Source organism: Crocodylus siamensis, chromosome 1, assembly GCF_052110815.1.
Source record: "Crocodylus siamensis isolate JL-2025a chromosome 1, ASM5211081v1, whole genome shotgun sequence".
NCBI lineage: Eukaryota > Metazoa > Chordata > Crocodylia > Crocodylidae > Crocodylus > Crocodylus siamensis.
In genome coordinates this window covers 258,658,230-258,683,295 of record NC_143395.1, presented here as the reverse complement: position 1 = coordinate 258,683,295, position 25,066 = coordinate 258,658,230, and the positions used below count along the sequence as shown (strand labels likewise).

The 25,066-nt window shown below is 45.7% G+C and overlaps 1 protein-coding gene across 1 annotated transcript; it reads left to right on the top strand.

Moving 5' to 3' along the window:
* The first annotated feature begins 11,521 nt into the window (after positions 1 to 11,521).
* Positions 11,522 to 24,239, top strand: LOC149874410 (trefoil factor 3-like). Its single transcript, XM_090031637.1, has 4 exons — positions 11,522 to 11,785; positions 18,302 to 18,448; positions 22,223 to 22,372; positions 24,017 to 24,239. Exons 1-4 carry the CDS (start codon positions 11,704 to 11,706, stop codon positions 24,022 to 24,024), a joined length of 387 nt encoding a protein of 128 aa, XP_089887763.1. The 5' UTR covers positions 11,522 to 11,703; the 3' UTR covers positions 24,025 to 24,239.
* Positions 24,240 to 25,066: the final 827 nt, after the last annotated feature.

The following is a 25,066-nucleotide window of genomic DNA, read 5'->3' as shown; positions in this document are numbered from 1 at the left end:
GAGAGGCTCCAAAGTCTGAAAACGGGTTGGTACCCTATATATGGGCACAATGTCAACAAAGCAGTACTCACAGATCTTTGATAGCCTGGTACAGCCTGAATGCCTGGTATAGCACAGTTATGATTGCTGACTTGCCGGTCTATTTCAAGTTAAATACTGGAGTGGAAGCAAACACTATTCCAGTAAATGTAGCAACGGCTCTACAAAGCAAAGTAGGCAAAACTCAAGCTCATGTTACTCTGGTTGAATTTGGTGGTGCCTACATCAAACCAAAAGGTGCAATCATTGCACACTGCAAATAGGTGCTAATAAATCTGATTTAAATTTTATATAACAGACAATAGTTACCTGCCAATACTTGGTAGGATGGCATGCACCACCTTAGACCTTATCAGATGTCTCCATGGAATGACTCTGACAGTACCTACAATTAAGGAGGACTGTCTCAAACTATACCCAGCTATTTTCAAAGGTTTGGGCCAATTTCCCAGTACCCACCTGTAACAGGGAACCCTAACCCTGTTACGAGGAAGCAGGTACACACCTTTAAGGCCAGAACTTTCTGGGCACGGAGGGCTGGTGAGGAAGGGGTTGACTGCTGAGCCTGGATGGCCAGCCAGCTGACCGGAAGAAGCACGACTATAAAAACCCTGGGTTGAACAGCAGTAGGGGGGCAGCAGCACCTCTGAGAGCTCCATGAAGAAGTTTGGGGAGTGCCCCATGGCAGGGAGGGGGAAGCTAAGGAAGCCCCGGAGAGATGGCAGCTACAACCCAGCCAAGACTAGAGCCGACAGTGCGAAGCCGAGATCTGGAACAAGTTCATGTAAGCTGACCTGCTGCTTTGCTTTATTTATTTATTTTGTGGTTATTGAATAAGACCAGTGGCTAGGGTGAGGCTATTAGGGGATGGAGGAGGCATCATTTTGGGGACCCACTATGGAGTGGGAGCCCAGCAGTTTTTTGGGGAGGCAGAACCCCAGAGCCAGTGAGGGCACAACCTCAGAGCCAGTGAGCTTTTTGAGGGACACAAGCCCTGACATTCAAAGGACGACCTTAAAAAGGCCAGGGAGGTCTGTTGCACCTGGGGTACAATTATATTCTTTGGTTTTGGACTGATGGGATGCAGGTTTGGGTTTATACCCTAGTTTTGAACTTGCGGCCCCCTGACTGTGGGGCCAGTGCCCGTGCCTCTGGGCCAGGGAGTGCCAGGCTCCAGAAGGGAGCAGGAAAGGGGGCCACAAGCCTCCAGGCAATGGAAAAGAAAGCTAGAACCTTGGAGTCAAACCCTGTGTAGTGGGTTTTGACAAGGAGACCTAGCTAGAGAAAACAAAACAGGGGTCAGACCATCCTTGGAGAGACCCCAACATACCCCAATATAATAGGCAGTCTCCCGCTCACATAATAATCTCCATCAAGACGTGCCAGGAGAGATTAGGGCAGGACAGAAGAATTCCAAAGAGGGCTACAAGGGCACCCCACATAAGGCGTGGATGACCAGGAAGATGGCGCTGGGGAAGGCGACCTGTTACACCACCACATCTATGTTGACCCCATGGTACCACCAGTTGTGCATGGGTGTAGAAACATTGAAGACCACCCTCGAAATGCTGGAAGCTATGGGAGTCATTATGAAAATGACTAAGCCAACACCCTGGGTCAATAACCTTGTGATCAACCCACAGAAGGGTGGTTCACTACAACTTTGTCTAGACCCACAAGACCTCAACAAGGCAGTGTTGAGGCAGCCCTTTTCTATTCCCACTGTAGAGGATATGCAGAAGAGCTTGTCTGGTAAAAAGCTGTTCAACATTTTTGATGAAAAGGATGGCTAGTGGCAAGTCAAATTGAATAAGGAATCAGCAGAACACCCCATGGGGACAGTACTACTTCAATCGCCTGGTACCCCGGGAATGACGCTGCCTGGGGGCCCCCTTTGGTATTAAGTTGGCTAGCAAAGTATTCCAACAAGAGAATCATGAGTGCTTCAGTGACATTACAGGAATCCACATAATTGCGGGTGACATGCTCATTGCGGCACCTACCAAAGAGGAATCCTAAAACAAGTCCTGGAGACAGCACGTCTGAAAGGAGTAAAGTTTAATAAGAATGAAATACAGTTTTTAGTTGACAGCATTAGGTATATGGGCCATATCATCTCAAAAGTTGGTGTCAAACCGGACAATGACAAAGTAGAAACCATCAACAGGATGACAGCTCCAACAGACAAAAAAAGGCCTTCAGAGACTCCTCAGAACCATTCAGTACTTGGTGCAATACATTCCACACAAGTCAACTCTGATGGTACTGCTGAGAGCGCTCCTCATGAATGACATTATCTGGCAATGGGGACCTGAGCATCAGAAGGCCCTGGATAAGCTCAAGCAGACCATCACAATGGCACCTGTGCTCAGGTACTTTAACCCAGCAGAGCAGCTGCAAATCCAAGCCAAAGATGGCCTAGGAGCATGTCTGTTTCAGCAGAAGCAAACAATTGCATATGCTTCAAGGGCTCTAACACAACCTGAGAGAAATTATGCGCAGATTGAAAAAGAACTTCTGGCAATCATCTTTGCCATGCTGAAGTTCCACCAGTATGTATATGGCGCCCAGGTAAGGAACCAATCCCACAAACCATTGGAAGTGATTTTTGCAAAGCCCATAGGAAAAGCTCCAGCAGGGCTACAGAGGATGATGTTCTAGCTCCAAAAATATGACATCCAGATTCTCTATACCAAAGGCAAAGACATGTTAGTGGTTGACATGCTTTCTACAACCACAATGCTCGCTCCTTCCCCTGAACCTGATCCTTTCCACTCAGAAAAGGTGGTTCATGGTGTGACAGAAATGGAGCCACTCAGTGGCCAGTTACTTCAGCAGTTACAGGAGCACACGCAAGCTGACAAGCAACTACAAGCCCTTTGAGACCAGCATCTTAATGGATTGCACAGCAGGCCAAAACCAGTTAGACCTTAACTAAAGCCTTCCTGTCCTCTCAGAGACCAAATCCAGATTCATGATGACTTGCTCATGATCAGGCCAAAAACAATCATTCCATGTGGTGCAAGGGCCAACATGTTGACATTGCTTCACTTGCCCCATCGAGACATACAAAGGTCAAAAGTGCAAGCTCAACAAATCATGTATTGGCCTAAGACGAATGCCCACATCAAGCAATAGATTGCAAATTGCATACCTTGTCAAGAGCTCCAACCTGGTATGCAGAACGAGCTCAGGATTTCACATGAGATCCCAGACCTGCCTTGGCTAAAACTGGTGGTGGGCATTTTAGACCTACAGGTACAGTCTTATTTGGTAATCGTTGACTATTACTCCAGGTTTCCTGAAGTTTTGCACCTGCCAGACAAAATGGCTGGCATGGCATGGTAGTAGCCAAATGAAGTCTATGTTTGCTCGCTATGGCATACCTCAAGAAATTGTTTGTGATCACATGCCATTTGCAACCCACATGATGAAACAATTTGCAAGTGACTGGAGCATAACCATCACCCACTTTAGTCCAGTTTATCCACAGTCCAATGGTCAGGCTAAACACACAGTTCAGACCATCCAATCAGTGTTTAAGAAGACTTTGCGGGATGGCTCAGATCCGTACCTGGCTTTACTCAATCTCCAGAAAACTCCTATTACAAGTCTTGAGTATGTGCCAGGGCAGCTTCTGATGAGGAGACTTTTGCGCAGTATCTGCCCTGCTACAATGGCAGTGCTGACTCCTACGCTACCGTTGAATACCTCCCATGAGTTGCAGAAACTTCAAAGGTCCCAAAAGAAGCACTATGACCACACTGTATTCTTGCCATCTCTACAAGAGGGGAGAAAGTAAGGATGCACACAAGTACAGGTTGCATACCAGCATCCACAGCAAAAGGGGATGAACTGTGTTCCTAAGTGGTAAAACCCACCTCCAGTAATGTCTGTAGGAGGAACAGAAGACACTTAAGGAAGGATTACTCATTAGTACCAGTAGAATATGTTGATGCACCTCAAGACATGGCAGCAGAACAAATCTCAGAAGTAAAACGAGACCACCAACAGTAAGAGTTTTGTTACATTTCAGAGAATCCACCAGTACCCACAGAGACACCTGATGACACCATGCAAACTAAGAGTGGACGTGTGGTGTAGTGGCCTGTGAAGTACAAGGACTATATAATGGGATAGCAGTAAATGCTAGACCCTATCGGTAAGCCAAGTGCTAGCAACCTCTGGCTCCACGATCCCAAAATGTTCCAAGTTAAAGTAGCAACTGATGAGTGTTCAACTACTTAAGAGGAAGCTCCCAGAGTAAAGAAGGGGGATGTGGAATGTACCTTTAAGGGGCCTATGGTCGTACAGTCCAGTCTTCCCCCGATGCGCTGTGGGTGCAGTTAATTGATTTTGTTGGTGTTGTTGTTCTCGCTGCAGGCTGTGAGTGTGTGTGTGTTCCTGAATCTTGTTTCCCAATAAAGATAAAGCTGTTGATCACCTCACTAGTTTCTGCTGAATGGTGGCTCAAGGACAAAACCCCAAAGGCATGAAGGTCTGACGAGTACCCCAGCCCTGGAACCCAATGGCTTAGAGTAAACACTATATGTCTGCCTTGACCAAAGTCATGGTTCCTGAAGTAGAACTTTCACAATGTCAGCACTAGGAAGTGGGTGGCCATCCCCGGGAGCCAATCAGGGATTAAGTTTACAGAGTCAGAGGATTGTAGTGTCAGAGCCAGGGTCAGAGAGCCAAGGAGTCAAAGACAGTGTCAGGACTGGCAAGAAGAGTCTAAGAGCAAGCTAAGTCAGTAACCAGAGGTTCAAGAGGGAAGCAAAGTTGCAGAAGCACAGGCAAGGATCAGGAAGAGCCCTAGAGCCTGGCAACTTCCTATTCCTTTCACTGAACTTAAATAGGGAAAATGGTCAGTCATGTGTTGCTGGCTAGCCAAGCTGGGTCCAAACAGTAATTACAGTGGTGGCAGTAGGCTTGACTGCTGCTCTAGGAAAGCCAAGATCCTGGGTAGAACGTTGCAAGCCTGACACTCACCAGCTTCTGCACTTACCAAGCTTTAAGAAAAAGGGACTCTATTCCCAATCTAAGTTGCCCAAGAGACAAACCTTACTCAAAAATGGCTTTGCTCTGCAGCTCCACTAATAGGCTCTTGGTTTGTGGTTTTGGCTGTGATGTGGAAACAGTTACTTTGAACTGGTTGTGACATCAGAAACATGTTTTTCTGGTCCATGACTGAGGAAATGCTTGCTTTCTTCATGTGCTGGTGGGGAGGGAGAGGAATTTCCATGTGGGAGTGAAATTAACTTTTGCCTGGCAAAACTGTACTGCACAAGCAGCATAAGTATGGGAGGAATCAGAGAAAGAGAACACATCACCATCCGGCCACTCCTAGAAAGACTTCTCCCAAACCTGCTGCTTCATATGCTCTTCCAAAAACTTCCGTCTGCTGTGATTCACAGCTGTAGACAGGCCCAGCATCAAACATGTGAACCAACCAGTCCCCCGTCACAAGGAAAAGCTGACTTGTAGTGCGACACAAGAGCCGGTCAGAAATAATGCACAAGACAACATGGAACAAAAGTAGAAGCTTTCAAAAGCCGTTTGAAATTAAATGGCAAAGTTGGTATGAAATAAACCTGCAAAATCTAAATTAAAGCAATGCTTGATATATTTCTCAAGTGAAAAACAAGTTTCCAAAATCTGTAAATTGTTGGCTTAGAAACGGTATTTAAAGGCCTGTTTTTTGGGAATTGGCTTATAGGTATAGATATATGAAGTATAAGGGGTCAAGATGGGCAGCAAAGGTTCTAAAAAGCTTGGGAGATGCACACACAGCTTTTCATGGCCCTGAAAGCAGACAGGCTGTCTAGCACAAGGCCAATGGATGGACACAACCTGAAAACTGAGGGGGGGCATGCCATAACATGAGTTCACAGCCTTCAAGGCAGACAGATTGTCTAACACAACAAGGCCAACAAGGACACATAGATTAGAAAGCAGCCTGGGAACCAAAGTAGTATATACCATACTATCCCACAAAACTGTGGCGGAATGCCGGGCTAGCGATTCCGGCACCGCTTGGGGAGCCGCGGGCTTTGTGGAGCGGGCAAGTGTGCAGCTTGTGGGGCGGGATTGGAGGTAGCTTTATAACCGCCCTCGAGGTTTGCCGAGCTGGCGCAAGTAGACGACTTAGAGTAAGTTGTTAGTTTTCTTTGTAATAAGTCTATAGGATGTCCATTGGTTCACGGGGTTCCGGAGCTAGCCCTTGCTTTCCAACACTGGAACTAGTCCAATGCTAGGTGCAGCTGCCGGCTCCTTAAGTCCCAGAGCTGGTCAACGGCTCATTGAGATGGGATGTTAATAGTAGAACTTATTACAGAGCAGATATAAGGTGAAGTAAAAATTTGTTTTATTCACTCACCTGGCCTCACTCTCTTATGAATAAGAGGGGAGGCCGGCTGGAATGAAGATGCAGTAAATATAAGTATAGAGAGTGTAGATATGCTGTCTAAACTACAAAGAGAGGCAGTCGAGAAGTGGAGTCTCCGATGGTTTTTCAGTTACAGTATGCCGGATACAAAGGGGGTCTGTTGGTTCACGGGGTTCCGGAGCAAGCCCTTGCTTTCCAACACTGGAACCAGTCCAATGCTAGGTGCGGCTGCCTGCTCCTTAAGTCCCAGAACTGGTTAACAGCTCATAAATGGGATGGTGAATACAAAACTGTAATACGGTGAATCGTGGTCGATTGTCGGATTTTCGAGGCCTTGGTTTTCGCTGGGATACACCCAGGCGGGGAGGCTGAGAACTGGCTGCAGGGTGATCAGGCCTACAGGATCGTCCAGTTGTCGTCTCTGCTACTTCCTGCCTCTTTGCCTCTTTTATAAATGTTGGTTGGACTGCCTCTGTGACACTAACTATGATATAAGCTAAGCATACAGGGATAGGATAGTTTCTTTTACACAGTAATTGCTAGGCAGATTTTCTACAAAAGTTTCATTTCTGCAGAAATGACACTTCTAGATAAGAAATGAAATTTACAGAATGCGCATGTGTAGCTTAATGCCAGTGGAGAAAAGTACAAAGCGTTCATTTTGATTAACAGTCAAGACTTCAAGGTTACATAAATGTGAGAGTGCCGCGCAGCAGTTATACAGAAAAAAAAATAAAACAGTTACAAAAACAAGATAAGTGACACCAGCAACAAGGCCTCAAAGAGCAGAGTGGCCTAAGTCCCAGTTTTGGGGGAACAGACCAAATTAGGAGAAGGCCTGGAAGGCTACATGGACTTGTGACCACAGAGAGACAACCAACCAGAGATAGCCACGGATGACGAGTCATCAAGGGGGAAGGAGAATACAAAAGCAGAGACTTGAGCTTAACAAAGGGTCCCTCCCATCCCTCTATTTGTCTCATGTCCTTCCCTTTTTCCCATCCCTCCCTGTCCCTCCCCATTTTGCTCCCTGAGAGGGGTCCTTGTCCCTATCCCTGCCCCCCCAGAAAGGGTCTCCAACCAAAGGCATATCATTAGCCCATCTCATGTACTACACTGGAGGGGGGCTGTAGGCCTTGGCATCCCACCTCCAGACTGCTGACACCCAAGAGAAAGAGCCTCGAAGTGGAACCTGCATTCTGACCAGATGTACTTTGACTCTGATGACAGCCCTAGGATTGGTGAATATAGATTATTTGTATTGTTGCTTTTTTTGTTCTTATTCTGTATCAATAAATTCTCCTATTATCAACTGGCAGGTGTTGTGTGGTTGGTCTGAGGGTTGTGCCTGCCCCAAACAAAGGTATAGGTGCTGTGTCCAAATCCAGTGTCAACATAAGTACTTTTCAGATGATTTCACTTTCATAAGTCAGCATGTTTCAGCAACAAATGCATTTGTCAGAAAGAAAAAAAATGGCTTGCTAAAAATATATACTTAATCTTAGCACCAATAGCACATAAATGTGTAGCATGAATTTAGTGCTTAGAACTGAAATGCTCTCTTAGAGTTATCTCCCCGCTTTCCATATGGAACCACAAGATATTAGCTAGGGTATTTCTTGACAGTATATACAACTCTGAGCCTAAGAGTATAGCTAATAAACCATCTACATGGATTTGTTTCCTTGATGAAAGGAAAAAAAACCTCTTAAGTGAAATATGAGATAACATACCCGATATTAGAACAATAAGGATAATTAATTAATGCATTAGCAGGAAAAAAAAAAGAATGAAAGCCCATTTCTTCCATGTTGTGTGTATAAGAGCTCAAACGTACAGTCTTTACGTAGTTAAAGTTTAATTGGGAGATTTGCCTTGATTAGAAGAGTGGAATTGGACAAATGGGTGACAGTTCAAAGATAAGAGACTTAAGTATTTATTAGGAGGCAGGAGTGACAACTTCTTTTGATAATTGTTATGAGTCACAACAAGATCTAGAAGCTTAGGTAGAAGTTCTGCACAGCTCTGGAGGCAGCAAAGTTCTACAATTTGGATATATTTTCTGCCTTGTAAAATGACTGTTTCAGATATCCAAGTCTTTCACATAATCCAATGCCAGGACTGGACCCATCAAATTCTTAGGTTACACTGGCAAAATTGTGTACAAGAAAGAACATTTATTTGACAGGCAGAAGGGAGGGTAGACTGTCACAACTCATTTAGAAAGACATAGGTTTTTGTAGGTGACAATCTACTTCATCAGATGCTATTTATTTGACATGTGAAGTTTTCTGCATAGGCAAGTAGAAAGACAAGTCTCTCATGGATGTTATATTGTAATACGATCTACTTCTATGTGCACTGGGACAATAATAGTCAATAATAAACAAAGCATGTATAAGAAGGTAATTCACTGAATCAACAAGGAGCATGACTTCCAGTGGATCATTCCATTAACACACTGAGTGTGAACAAAATGAGCTGCTGTAGGCCTGAACACTAACTGCAGAATCAATAGTGTTTATCAATTAATACATTTCCCTCAAAACAAAAGTTGCTCAGTCTAGAAGAACATTTTGTCTTAATTCTGATTTGACAGGACACTGTAGAAATCAGTTGTTGCACACAGCAAAGTATCATACAATAAGAAAAGATATTATTATACTAAGCCAGGGATTTTAAAATTCACTTACCAGTTGCTAACTGTTAATAGAAAGTATTCACTGGTGAGCAGGAAATCATAGGACATAAATCTGCATTGTATATAAGTTGTCTTAAAATAATGAAGGCAGTTAGAGCGTGTCAGAAAAATTAGAAAACTGGCATTCTAAGGAGTTAATTTTTTCATGAAAAAGAATTTCTTTCCACAGAGAAAATTGTCTAAAAAAGTGAAGGATCTGAAAACTAAGAAATGTCTGATAAACAGAAAAGTTTTGATTCAGAAATGCTACCATGGTGCTCCATGGGAGCTGCAGTTCAGCTACTTCATGTCCCCATTCTTCACTATTGCCCAGTCTGCCTAGTGAGCTGCATCCACCATGATATATCCATGGCCAAGGCTCCCATAGTGTACAGTAGCAACAGCAAAAGGGGGAGTGATGGTGCCTGACAGGAGATGTAGCTCATCCATATTCTAACCAGCTTTACTTACCTCGCGGCAGTGGAGCTGCACTGTGGTAGGGAAGAAGTGCCTTGCCTATGTGCTAGGGTGAGGAGGACATTCTGGCTTTGTGAAGCATTATGCATCTTGAATTGTTGGATGAACTTTGCAAAATCCTACTCAACCTGCTAATGCCTCCCCTGCTCTCCTCATTACTCCCCTCCAGTCTCCCTTTGGTAGCAAGATTCTCAGTCAAGCCTGTATAGCGGGGGTTAGCAACCCCTGGCATGTGTGCCAAGCATGGCACGCAAGGCCATTTTGCTCGGCACACCACTGCCAGCCCAGGCTCTAAGCAGCTGCTGCCCTCCACGGAGCCCAGGCTGCTCCCAGCAGGCAGCTGGGAGAATGCAAGCAGACCTGGCTCCATGGGCCGGCTGCAGCTGGGAGGCTACAAACAGCTGCTCCAGGCTCCGGCATGTTGGCACTCTGGCACCTTCCAAGGTAGACTTTGTGTTTTTTTCAGCACTCCGGCCAAAAAACGTTGCCTACCCCTGCTGTATAGTAAGGCTTGGACTAGCACTTGCCTTTGCTTAAGCTCAGCAGCATGATTTTGAGAGTGGGAAGGCGAACAAGCCAGAACAAAGAAACAGGGAAAGCAGGGAGGTTGCCAAGAGAAGGGCAAGCCAGGTCCTTTCTGATCATTAAAAAGTGAATCCCCTGCTTTCCTGCAAAAAAAAGAGTGTGAAATGAATCTTTTCCTCCTAAAAAGGTAACAATGCACTTACACTGACTACACTTACACAGATTGAACTCAGTACTTGTTCTAAAAATGTGATCCCCGAGCTGCCCAAGCTAAAGGATTTGGGTCTTGTTCTCATCTGGTACAGACTAACATGATTTGAATACTGATCTACCTCCTAAATGCAAGAAGGAAACAGGAAGAATGGATTAGTTCAAGCAGAAAGTTCTACTTTACTGAAGCAACCTAATTTCCTCATATAGGAGATTTTGGTACACAGAATAAGGGGAAAACAACCTCTCAGGTTGAAAATTGTCCTTGAGCAAAAGCCCATGAAGGCTTTTCACCTGATTATGAGACCACCTGCACTGTGCAGCATCCACACAATGAACTGGGATACCCCATCCAAGTCTACCTGGTCTAGAAAAGAAATGAGCCCTGCCCAGGCAGCAAGAGGCTATCCTAGACTGAAATGACCAAGGGCCCAGCTGTCCATGTCCACCTTGCCACCCACAAGCATTTCTGTGGGTACCTTGTGTCCTGAGAATATCAGCAAAAGACGGATTTCCCCAATCTTTAATTTTCTATTCTCCCTGTCATGAACATCTGTTTTGTCACAAGGAAGAAAACTTTTGGCAGAGATCAGCTCAATACTCAGCAGCAAGACAAACCCTTTCTTCCCAGCGAGGAAGAATTATTTGGCAACATAAGAATATCTGTTGGAATGTCTTTCTTCTGGCTTGGTTTTGATTCTTTTAATTTTGCATATCCTAATCAACACATTGCCAAACATTGTTTTTAATTTTCTAGTATGATTGTCATGGGACTAAGAACACCATGGTTGCTGTACTCAAAATCTTTAGCTATGTATGACTGTTTAGTGGTTTAGCATGACTCCTCTGAGTCTCTGGAGCCCTCACTGCAGTTAGCACAATAGTTCTTGGCTTCTTAATGTTATACATTTTCTGCTTCTATGGCTTTCGTAGGCTGTGAGTTAGCAGGCTTGTTCAGGACTGATTATCACTCAATCTGGGCCTTGGGCCAGTGATTATGAGATAGAAATCACATATGTGGAGGGAAAACATATATTTGACAGATTGTTTTTTTTAAAAAACCATGGCAACACCTGAAGTTGCTCAGAGGTTTGGAATGCCTCACTGGATATGAATTTAGGTGAGGTTGTTAAAGGTGCAAAGGTGCATGATAATGCCATTTGTTACAGGACTATCACCATGAGAGATGTAACAGACACATATTTACTTTTCTAATCAAAAGAAAAAGGAAATCCTAGGTGGAGCACAATTTGGATAAATGTTATCTGAGCCTACTGCACAAACATAAAAGCGTATAAATTGAATCCCTCTGAGTGTAAGAGCTACTTACCCTAGATCTAAGTTCTCTTTCTTCTTTTCCGAGGACCAAGGCTTCCAAGTCAGAATGGAACAGAAGGGGTTCTGGTTGCTCTCCATCATCCTCACTGTCGGACTTGGCGCCCTGACTGAAGGAGCAGAGCTTGCATGTAAGTATACTTCTTTGCTGTTGCATTTCAAGGTGCATATATAGGCATGATCTTACTGGCTTCCATGGCAGAAAGAAAGGGCTCCCTTTTGTGTACCCCCAGCAGTTAATATTACATCCCAAGATACTGTTCTATCCAGCTGATCCTGCTGAACTGTTATAATAGTGCTATTGACTTTGGTGGGAGTATCTCATAGACCGCATCTAGATGAGCGAGCACGTGCCTGTTGCAGCATCTCAAAGCAGCTTGAGATGCCACAGGAGGCACATTAGGAACAAAAAAATGTTCCCCACACTGCATATTTGCAGCAAACACTAAGTTTGATACTGGGAAATCCCAGTATAAAAAAAAAACATGCTGGAAAAAAGTGATGCATTGCATGCTCCTGGACCTTGCCCTGAAGCAACTGGAGGCTGGGCCCTCCAAAGAGATTGTCTAGCACCTGGCCAGAGATTTGCTATGCCTGCTGCCTGCCCCTGCTGCTCCATCATGCTGCCTCAGTGTGGTAAAGGAAACAGAAGTGGGGCAAGGTTGGCAAAAGTGCTTTGGACCCAGGCTTTGGACCCAGTAAGCAGGGATATGAGGGTGGAGAAGGGGGGGAACAGTGTGGCACTGTGTGGGTGTCTCCTGCCTGCCCCCACAGTGCACAGCCCCTGATGCCCCCAGCGGCAGCAGCCAGCCATGTGCCTTTGGGGCTCTTGTGGCCCATTGCAGGCAGAGCCCCCCAAGCAGCACACCATGCTGCCTGAGACCTGGGGGCTATACATGATATACATGGCAGGAGCCGGCCCAGCCTGCTGATGCACGCCTTTGGAAAGGTCTGGGCTGGCTCCTGCCATCACCAGGGGCTCCAGGCACTGCATGTAGGAGCTATGAGCCATCGGGCTGGGCTGGCTCGTGCCTTCATGTGCCCTGCACACCATCAGGCCAGGCCAGCTCCATGGAGGCAGGACCCAACCTGGCCCAATGGTGCACGGCTCCTGTGTGCAGTGCTGGGAGCCCTGGGTGATGGCAGGAGCCAACACAGTCCTGCCCTAAGATGCGCATCAGTAGGCCAGGCTGACTCTGTGCATCATGTATATATAGCACCTGGGTTTCAGATGGTGCATCACATCACCAGGGGACTCTGCCTGCAGTGCTGTTGGCTGCTGCTTTGTGCTGGGGGGGGGGGGACGGCATGTTGTGGGCTCTACAATCCCCCCATGAGCCACCCCACACCTTCCATACGAATTCCACATCTCCCCAAAAACCTACTTACAAACACTGCACCCACTAACCCCCCCACAAACACCACACCCACGCACAAACCCCTCCAGCCCCCTCCACATTCCCCTCATGAACCCCCCCACCCCCCCCCCAAACCCCACATCCCTCCTACAAATCTCACACCCTGGTGCCCAGCCGCTGGATGGGTTGAGACCTGCTGGCAGGAGCTGCAGCTGCAACAGCTGCACTGCAGCCCTTTCCCATGCCCTCATCAGTGAAGGGACATCCAGCCCCAGTGGGCAAGGCTCCTGGTCCCAGGAACCACTTGGGGGGTTGTGATGGGCTTGGGGGAGGGGCAGAGTTGGCATTAGGGATGCGTGTGTGTGAGACAGAGACAAAGATGGGGGTCAGTAATGGGGGAGTGCTCCAGGTAGGAAAGGCAGCTAGAGCCAGGCTTAGAACCCCCCTGCCCCTGTAGAGCAGCCTATTTAGGGGGAGGCCAGCCTGGAAGGGAAGGGGCTTGCCCAGCCCAGTTGAGGGCTTCCCAGGAACAACATGGAGATTGCTGGGGCCTGGGCACAGGAGCAAGGAGTAGAACAGTAAGGGCTGGCACTCCTCAGAGCCATAAAGCAGCAGGTGGGACAGCTGCAGCTAGACTTATGTTCTAGTGCTGGGATGCAGCTGCTGCCAGGAGGAAATCAGTGGTGGGCAGGCAGGGGGCTGCAGGTGGGGCTGTGAGTTGGGAGTAAGGGGCAAGGGCATGGGCAGGGCACTGGTATATTAGTACTGCTCAGTGCCACAAAGCAGCTGCAGGTCCAGCTGCAGCTGTTCCCACATCCTGGTTTGCAAAGGGGGGCAGGGGAAGCTCTGATTTTTCTATGGTAAAATACCCAAAAGCAAACAACAAAGTGTATAAATATTTAGAATTCATTTTATTATGATGATAGAGGCACTGGTAGGTTTCCAAATTGCTTTAAAATTGTAAATATATCAATAAAACATTGCCCAAGTGATCTGTCTGTATATAGTGGGGTTTCGTTTTAATTGCAAAAGAATGCGGATTTTGAGTATTTTAATGAGAGAATTTGGGTTTTTCAATCAGAGAACACCAGGGAACACCAGGATCCCTGCTTGTGAGCAAGTGGCAGGACCCAGTCAGAGGAGCCTACCCAGGGTCTACACTGGGGACCTGCTGTCAAAGTGGCTGGCCTCTTGGCCATTTGGAGCCAGGAGAACACGCTTTGACAGTTCAAAGCAGGCCACCGCAATAAGCAAATCTTCTGGGCAATAGGTGCCCAGATGGTGGAACAGGGAAACCAGAAGACATGAAAGCAGCACTGCACGAAGGGCAACTGTGCAGCCACAACCTACTGGCAGAGGAGCAGATGACTCTGCTGCAGTGCCCATACCACAGCCCTGGTGGCATGTGGTCCCCATCCAGGTCTAGCAGGTGCACAACCGTGGAGCCGCAGGTCCAAGGGTGCAGATGCAGTTGCACGTGGCAGCAGGTCACAGCCAGGTAGCAGCCCCCACTGCCAGACTGCTGCAATGGGTAGTGGGTAAAGGGGCCCCTCTAGGTCAGGGCTGCTTCAGCAGTCCAGTTGGCACAAGGGGCTAGTGTCCCCAGATACCAACTGGACACGTGTCAGAAGCTCCTGAAGGCAAACAGCCCTGAGTTGCTTACCAGGGCAGATTTTTATACTGCTGGGGCCAGCACAGGTGGTGGGCCCCACCTCTAGCTTCCCCTGGTTGAAGATCTAGGAATAGCTGGGCAGGGTCAGTTTGCCCCAAGCGGCACAATTTGCAGCATACCAAAATTCATGTTCAGGCATGTGTGCTGAGGCACAAATCTCTGGGACAAATTTGTGATGCTACTATTTGAGCTGCTGCAAGTGCACGTGCCTGCATGTGTAGACATGTCCATGGACTGTACGTAGACATTGCAATTGACGCAGGTCTGATCATCCTGGGGTTTGACACAGATCAAAATGGGCATGGAAACACTACACACATCACCCTTCCAAGTTTCATAGTTTCTAGGGTCAGAAGGGACCTGAGCAGATCATCCAGTCCGACCCCCTGCCATAGCAGGGAAGAATACTGGGGTCAAATGACCCCAGCAAGATGTTCATCTAACCTCCTCTTAAACACCCCCAGGGTAGCCGCCTGAACCACTTCTCTTGGAAGCTGGTTCCAGACCCTAGCTGCCCTGACTGTGAAGTAGCGCCTCCTGATATCTAACCTAAACCTACCCTCTGCCAGCTTGTGACCGTTATTCCTGGTCACTCCTGGTGGTGCGCGGGGGAACACTGACTCCCCCAGTGCCTGCTGATCCCCACTGACTAGTTTATAACAGGCCACTAGATCCCCCCTCAGCCTTCCCTTTTGGATGCTGAACAGGTTCAGGTCCCATAGCCTCTCCTCATAGGGCCTGCCCTGTTGTCCCCTGATCATACGAGTGGCCCTCCTCTGGACCCTCTCCATGCTGTCGACATCTCTCTTGAAGTGTGGTACCCAGAACTGGACGCAATACTCCAGCTGCGGCCTGACCAGTGCCGCATAGAGGGGGAGGATCACCTCTTTGGACCTGCTCGAGATGCATCTGTGGATGCTTCCTCCCCACACTGCCTCCCCACACTGCCAGGCCGTGTTCATCTTGGAGTCAATGATGACCCCCAGATCCCTTTCCGCCTTCGTGCTGACAAGAGGGGAGTTCCCTAACCTGTAGGTATGGTGCCGGTTGTTCCTCCCGAGGTGCATCACCTTGCACTTGTCTGTGTTGAATCCCATCCTGTTCTCATCTGCCCACCCTTGTAACCTGTCAAGGTCTGATTGTAGCCTGTTGCATCCTTCCAATGTGCCCATGTCCCCCCACATCTTAGTGTCATCAGCAAATTTGAACAGGGTGCTTTTTACCCCCTCATCCAAATCACTGATGAAGATGTTGAACAGTGCAGGCCCGAGGACCGAGCCCTGCGGAACCCCACTGCCCACGTCCACTACCCATCCACTACCACCCTCTGGGTGCGGCCCACTAGCCAGTTGGCGACCCATTTGACTGTGTGGGTGTCTACACCACAGCCCCCCAGTTTCTTAATGAGAACGGGGTGAGAGACAGTGTCAAAAGCCTTCCGGAAGTCCAGGAAGACTATATCCACTGCTACCCCTGCATCTAATGATCTGGTGATCTGATCGTAAAAGGCCACCAGGTTGGTCTGACAGGACCTGCCACTGATGAATCCATGTTGGCTGCCCCTAAGCATGCAGTCCCCTGTTGGCCCCTCCTGGATGTGTGCCAGCATAATTTTCTCGAACAGCTTGCCTAGGATCAAGGTAAGACTAACTGGCCTATAGTTTCCCGGGTCCTCCTTCCTGCCTTTTTTGAATATGGGGACCATGTTGGCCCTCTTTCAGTCCTCTGGTACCTCACCAGAGCACCACGAGTGCTCATAAAGCCGTGCCAGGGGACTTGCAATGACCTCGGCCAGTTCCTTTAGAATTCTAGGGTGGAGATCATCCGGGCCGGCTGACTTGAATATGTCCAACCCCTCCAGAAGCTCCCTAACTAAATCCTCGCTAACCCGTGGCCCAGGTGTGCCTCCCCCGGGGCCCGAGGGGGGCCCAGCAGGGAGGTGGCTGTTGTGGTCCCTACTTAGGAAGACGGAGGCAAAGAAATCGTTAAACATGTTAGCTTTGCCGTCTGGTGTGACGACCAAGTTTCCAATGGCATCCTGCAAGGGCCCCACATTACCCGGGACCTTCTTTTTACCCCCTACGTATTTAAAAAAGGACTTCTTATTGTCCTTAATCTGGGAAGCTAGCCCCAGTTCCATCTCTGCCTTGGCCTTCCTAACTACCCCCCTACATCCCTGAGCAACTACAGAATAGTCCTCCCTGGTGATGACCCCTTCTTTCCATTGGGTGTAAGTCTCCTTTTTAGCAAGGAAACATTCCCGGATGCTTTTGGTGAGCCACGGAGGCTTGTGTGCTGCTTCTCTGACAGTAGAGGGCAAGGATGAGCATGCATACTGGCCAGCTTGACCCTGGAACAATTTGCAATAGCTTTATAGACATACACCACAATATCCCAGGAAAAAGCAATAGCACATTTTATCCCACTCACTTCAGCAGGACAGTAGACTGCATATCTGTAGGGTCACAGGACAAAATGCTTTCTCCCAGGAGAAAGGCAATCTCTATTTGCAGGCATAATTTTAATTGTAAAATGAGCAGCAATCAGCAAAAACATAGTAATAGGGAAACATATACACTGAGGGTGCATCTACATGTGCACTTTAATGCTCATTAGACTATTTTACTGTGCACTGAAGTGTCACATAAAAAAACATGACATTATGCTAATGCACAGTAAAATAGTCTACTGTGCATTAAGCCTCACTAAAAAAGCATGCAAATGTACTATTATGCAGTAACACAGCCTAATGCACATTAATTTAGTACCTCCAATGTGAGGCACTAAATTTAATAAGTATTAGAAAAGGCACATTAATGCATGTATAGATGTGCCCTGATACTATCTATTGTAGAATTAGAAAGATCTTTTCTCATACTATGCTACCACAGCTGATTGTCCCTAAAAAGTACACTGTAAATCAAATTTACATCACCTGTGATGTAAGTGCAAGCTAAAAGGTATTCAACCTGCATCATCAGACAAAGATATTTAATGAGACCCAAGAATGGATAGACAATAACTAAGTATAATACATTTTAGCAGCTTTTAATTGAACTTTTACTGATATATTTGCTGTCAGATTCAAATGTTAAAGTACAGCTATTATGATTTTTATCCAATTCAACTACTTACCAATAACTGAAAAATACTGCATTGGTTTTACTTCTTCATACCTATACTTATCTCTTTCTTTCTTTCTTTGCGTGAGATGGGCAAAAATGCCAAAATATGTTGGCACCATTACAGCATACGATGCTAACTCCTACTGTTGGGCACCATCCAAAGCCTGTTTAAGTCAATGGGTCTCATTTACATGACATGAATGGTCTCTGGGTTTGATCATTAAATCTGGATGGATGAAATGTTGCCGTCATGGAAATCAGTGGGAGATTTCACCACTGATCTCATCAGAGCCAGGGTTTCACTCAACTTTTGGTGTTGGGTTCACCCAACTTTTTTGGTATGCAGTGATGAATTTATATTTGCAAACATAACTGAGCCTAAACGAAGTGTCACTGATATTAGTGCAGGACTGCTAAAAATGCCACTAGGAATGAAAGCAGACATGCAGTAACCTTGTGGGTTTTTGTTTTGTTTTTTTGTATTCTCATCAGCGGAATGCCAGTGTAAATTGGGTTCAAGAAACAGAACAAACTGTGGACCACCAGGAATCACTCCCCAGCAGTGTATGGATCAAGGATGTTGTTTTGATTCATCAGTCCCTAATGTTCCCTGGTGCTTCAAGGTTCCACCAAAGAAATGTAATGTATCTCCCTGACGTGCCTGATCTTTCTCAGACTTAACTTGGTATAAATGTGTACTCGTGTGGGAAGGGGAAATAGCACAGTATATACCGTACAAAGGGCAACCTAATGGGTGCAGACTTCCATAAGAAAACTGCAAAGAGTAACAGCAAGGATATTAGCAGCCTTGGGCAGCATTCAAACCTTACTTTCAGGTCTCCTATACATTTTTTCTTGTACTCGTTACACCAGTAATTTGCTTTGCCTTATGAGTATCTCAGTTATCAGATTATCAAACAGTCAACTGTGGCTTTTTGGCATAGTTTAAGAGTATGTTATGATTTATACGAATTTGTTGTCAGAAGCTATATGGGACTTCATATTTTGCATAGGAAACAGGTCAAAAACTCCTCACAGAACACACATTCAATGCCTGCTATAAGAGACCATTTCTATACTAGGACCTTTTGGTCTTTTCTTCTCCCCAGTCTCTCCTGATTCCAACTAATTATTTCCAGTATCACTCATTTCCCACTGTAGCTACCCTCTCTTGTCCTCCACTCCCCGCCCCCACCCCCCGACTTGCATTACCAGCATTCTCCCTCCTTGTGATCTTCAAGTAAATTCCCCATCTGCAGACCCTCAACTCCATTAGCTTCTTCCTTGACCAAATGATACTAGTGAGTCTTAGATTTGCTAGTAGTAGCTTTAGTGTTTCCCTAAAACATAAAAAGATTATTCCCACGCTTTGTCTCTAAAGGAAACCAGGCATCCATGAGTGAGAAACATAAGACCCTGGCTCTGATCACACAATATCCAGGCATCCTGCTATGCTCACCTGCAAGACTGGAGCCATGGGTGTAACTCAGAGCACTAAGGACATGTCTGAGGAAACTGTTCTGAAGAGATTCTGAGCTGGGGATAGTATCTACTACAAAGAGTTTACTTCTGTGAAAAATGTATGGAATAGGTTTGGCTTCAAATAACCTGTAGAATAGTCTGCTGTAGCCTGTATCCTAGGTAAGGAGGCAAATCTCTACATAGTAGTAAGGAGGCCAGAAAAAAATGTTCAAATAGGAAACCCTAAAATGTGATTCTATTTTGAAAAATGAGAAGACCAAAAGACATCTTCTTGGCAGATCTGATCCCCAAATGTCCTTAGAGTTACATCTGTTGACCCAAAGGAAAGACACCTTTATTCCCATTACCACTAAAGAGCCAGAGCTCTGGGAATGAGATGCATTTTATTTCTGCTTGTGCATCACCAAGAATATTCTGTGCCAAGGGATGGATCCTCAGGATGACTTAGGGGGTCTAACAGGCCCCCTGTAGACCCTCTGAGTCTAGATCCACCAAAGGACTCAAGCACAGTGAGCAATGTAGAACTTTATAGGCATCTTACTCTCGCAGCAGAATGCACAGTCGTAAGGGAGGCATCTAGGGGCCCTACGAAATACAGGAATACAGACAGGTATCACAAAATGTGTTCCACTAAAATCAGTGCACTGGGGACAGAACTGGTATCCAATGGGGATTACCAAGGAGAGGGTTGTGTCTGATGTCCCACCCCTTCTTGGGACTTGGATGCTTTATTCAAGGCTACAGAGAGAAACTGCCTTCCATGTGGGATTCACAGCCAGGGATCCTCTGTGGAGAGGAGACACTTTTGCCTGCAATACAAAAATGAGGCAGGGGTCACTCCTTTTCTTCAAAACCCAGCCAGATGAAATCAGAGAGAATGTGAGCATGAGTCTCACTTCCTGGTTAGGCATCTCACAGTAAAGACTTTGGTTTCAGTACCTGCTCCAAGGACAGTTTATGCAGCCCAAAGGATAAAATATATAAATGGCCTTTGGAGCAGGGACTTGGGCTCAGTATTCCTATGTCTCCCATGGGCATTTCTTGAGCACTAGGCTACACAGTCATGTTCCCTCTTGCATTCTTTTTCTTGGTGCAGTCAATCTTTAAGTAATGCCAAGTGAAGTAGCTTCAGCAGGAGGGAGTAAGGGTATCCTCCCTTCCCTTCTTCACAGAGAAACAGCCAATCAGAGTGCGAAGAAGCATTCTGACAGAAGGCAGCCAGCTGGCCATGATGATGGGGACGCAGGGGACAGAGTGGGGGGGTGAGCACAGCTGGCCTCGCCCCTCCCCCCCCGCTCTGCTCCCTGCAGGTAATGCGGGGGCGGGGGAGGGAACGGACCTGAACAGGGGAAAATTATATATATAAATAATCCTAGGAGTAGGCTCCCACAGTGCCAGTTTTATAAATTAGATTAATAAATTGCACTTTTTAAAAGCAGAACTGCACTTCAGGAAATATTCTTGTGGAGGAAGACACTATAAGTTAGTCTGAATTGTGCTGGGGTACCAACAAATATTTTTTTCCACAGCTACTGGAGAAGGAATCTGAAATTTACCAAAAACAACATATCTGTAGCTCTTATCAGTTCATTACAATTCTGTTAATCAATTAATTACAAACATCTCCTCAATCTCTACCTGCATTTTAGCTCATAGATTGACCTTGCTATATCCTAAATCCCATGCCCTGAGCCTGATCTACTTCTGTCTTTTGCACTTCCCAGTGAGCTGATGTGGGTTTAGCTCTTTCCCCTAAGCTAATCTAACACCCTTGTTGAAGAACCAGCTTCTGTGGCACCCTGATGAAGAATCTAGTCTTCAAAAAAACCTCTACCGGCCACTCTGCTTTCCACAAATCACTCTCCCCTTGTTTGCCAGGTACTTCTAGGAAACAGTATGTTTCCTGAGGCAAAATTCTTCTCTTAGACCAGTGGTTCCTAACCCTGGGTCGTGAGCCAAATGAAGGTCGTGAGGGCAATGCTGGTGGCGTTGCACACAAAGGACGAGCCGCACTGTGTGCTGGGAGCTCCCCATCCCCAGGGCCACCACCACCGCACTCTGCCCCCAACAGTGGGTCATGGCAAAAAAAGGTTGGAAACCACTATCTTAGATCCATGGGACACCTCTCCCTCCTTCTCATTATGCACACTGCTTAACAAGGGAAATTAAACGTCTGGGAACCTGGTGCCTGAACACTGCTTACAAAACCTTGCATGGTTGGTATATTCAGTAAATGACCAAACTTTGGTGACTTACAGTTCATGAAAGCCTACTCTATGTTGCCCTGCTGTCATATTAAGCATGACACACATAACAAAAGTGTTCAGTGAGACAAGTAAAGACCACTATTGTAGCTTAAAACTTATACCTTAAAGGCACAAAGGTCTTGGCTTCTTGATTCCTAACTCCTAGATACACTTGGAATATTTAAATTGAGCAGCACCTATGGTTAACGAAGTATGGAGGATTGATAAGGCAAATTCTCTACTCCCCTGAACTCCCTTTCTGGCATTCAGAGCAATAGAGTCACTAAGGATGGTGTACTTTGACAATCCACAGCAACTTGGTGACTTCTAGTTTGCCTTCATCAGCGCCGAAGGGCAAAGCAGGACAGAGAATCCTGCAGCTGTTAGCAACCTCTGTGACCACTTCACTCATCTCCATCACATGCAGTTCATGGCTGATTTAGTAGAAACTGCCCCTCAGGTTCAATGTCCAAGTCAAATGACTGAAACTATTCAGCTAAGAATTTAAATTGGTGGATAACTGGTAAACAGCCTGTGCTCTTCAGTTCACCTGTATCTATTGTACTATATCTTCTGCTTAGATTGCAGGCTACACAGTCCTGAAGTAATGAAAGGAATAGTCATAATAACAGTAACAACAATAGAATATATGAAACATGGGCACTTCTCTTTTTTTTTTAAACAGATATAGATGTATGCGTGATAGAAATGGCACACAGAAAGAACTGTGGCCCCCCTGACATCTCAGCTGAGGCCTGTGAGAAAAAGGGTTGCTGCTTTGACGCAGCTCCCCCTTCCATTCCTTGGTGCTTCTATCCTCAACAGGTGGAAGAAGGTAACAATTCAGTTTCGCCAGCACCTGAATACACAGGAATTTGTAGTAGGGAATCACAGCATGTTACTGTCTGGTGGGCAACATGCTTCATGGGTTAAAAGTTGGGAGAGGATCCCTTTAGAAAAAATGTTATGGGAACCTTTGCCATTACTACGTTATGATAAAGTTCCTTCCTGTGGGTGTGAATGAAGTACAGGTGTTTAACCTTAAAAAGTGAAAATGATTTTTATATGAAAATGGCAGCTGTCAGTGTCACCTGCAGTCACACATGGCATGTTGCAATAAAGGAAAATTAAGTCATACCGTACCAGGATATGCCCACTACTTCTGACCCTACTGAACTATGGGTCGGTATATCAGCATAAGAGTCCAAAGGACACCTGGGCAAAAAAAAAATGGCCAATAGTTTGTTCACCAAAAATATGCAGTTCATATTGACCTGCAAATGCTCACACATTCAGGTTGCATTCACATAATCATTTCAGTTAGGGGAACCCGTCTTCCCCCCCACAACACCGCTCGTTGACTTGCCACCCCGACCAAAAAGGTTGAAAACCCTTGGTTTAGTGCAAGGATCAGCAAGATTTTCCAGCAGGCAGGCTGAAATGACCCAGCTTGGGTCTGAGGCAGATGCGGAACAGGACTCCGGCTGCCGCCGCCGCCACTTTTCCCCACCTCTCAGCTTCCGGGTAGTACAACAAAAGCTCTCCTCCTCCAGAGCCCATGCCACATGACTGTGGCACAGCATGGGCAGAGCACCCCTCCGCTGGAGACTGGAGGCTAGTTTCTAGGGCACCCACTGAGGATGGGGGAGACCCAGGTCCAATTCCCATTCTCCCCCTGAGAAGATTTCGACCCGTAGCTTCGACCTCCTACAATCGTCAGTACCGGCTATTTCAGGGAGGCTGTTCCCTCTCCCAGTGCAGTGAGTGCCCTGACCACCAAGTGTTATTATGGGGATTATCATGCTCTTTTGAATGGGCCCAATTAATAAGTTTGTTATACAAAGTGAGAGAGTTTCATGAGGAGAAGAAGAGAGGATGCCCGTTCACAATACCCAGTAGCCTCGGGGTAAGGACATCCTTTCATTAGGTGAAAGACCTTTGAAACCTGCAACAGATTTGAATCTCTCTCCTCCACATTCCTGCCAAGTACCCTAACTGCTGAGTGTAGGAGGGTTGCTATTTCTATCTCAGTTTTGCAAATGGTGGCAAAGTCTCATCATGAACCCAGCCTGGGTAACTGGAAAACTGTATTTTAAGAAATATTGATATGAACCTTTTAGGATTTTGATGTTTCTTTCCTTTTTTACTCTCTCAGCTGAATCAAATTTACACAAATTGGCAACTACTTTTGGGTGATCTCAAATTGCAGTTTTTGTGAATCTGTTATTCAGCAAAAAAATAATTTACCCAACTGTAATGTTAATATCCAGACTTACATATATATAAGTCTATATATATATATATATATATATATATATATATATATATATATAAAGAGAGAGAGAAACAAAATGGCATGTTGAAAAACTGCTCCACATACATTTTGATATCTGCCACATCAAAATTCTTTGCATCACTCAAAGTATTTGATAACAAATTTCAACTGTTCACCTGATTCCCTTTTTCTTCTCCTTCCTAGCTTGCTAAAAGTGAATCTACCCAGAAACTGGAACCAGGATCCCCTCTGACAATTGAATCACTCAAGCAAGAACATAGCAGTCCTCACATCTTGAACTTTGCAATAATTTTGATTTCCATGGCATTTTTGCCTTGGATTTATTTCTTTTCAATGACACGGTTAAGCATGGCATTTACTTTTCTCACTAGATTAGCACCAGGCAGCTGTTCAAAAAATTAAAAAAAAATCAGAACACAATTTAAAACTGTTGTGTTGTTCTTTATTTTTAAATGGTACCTTGATGCTATCCTTCCTCGAAAGCACATACTTTTGCACCCTACCAATGAAAAATAAGTTAATGCCATTTATGAACTAAAGAACCACCTTTCCATTTGGGGCTGGATTACCTATACTCACAATTGCAATGTGAGCATCTATGCCTACTTGAAGAACCCTTTACACTAAAAGTGTTGTAAGGAGTCCTTGCTATTAATTCAAATCAGAGACAATTAAAAATACAAACTTTTGTGTTAAGTATTGTGGAAATCACTGAGGCTATTGCCAAACTCAAACATAATTACCTGTAAGGATATGATACTCTGGCCCGTTATTTGAAATATATCTGTCAACAAAATTATATGAATATTATGGCTGTTGAGAAAACATTTTCAAAACACAAATATAAAAGAAAAAAACCCATGCATTAAGAACTGAGCAATCACATTTTCTTCTTTAAGCTTTCTCACAGGCTGACCCAGACTGTGGGGTCAGGTTTCAAGGGTTAAGGGCACAAGTCTAGTGGATCAGAACTGAGAGCCAGAATACCAGAAGTCTGAGAACTGAAGCCAAGGATCAACAAGTTCAAAGATGAAAAGGGGTGGGGGGGAGAAGTTATATGCCAAAGGAGTCACTGCAGAAGGAAGTCCAAGAAACCAGGGTCACAAACCAGATGCCAGTCCAAGTCTGAAGTATTAACTGAGGGGTCAAGCTGGGTTCACGATCAAGACAAAAGACTATGATTTTCACATGTTTCTGGTATTTATAATTATTTGATATTATAATTATTTACAA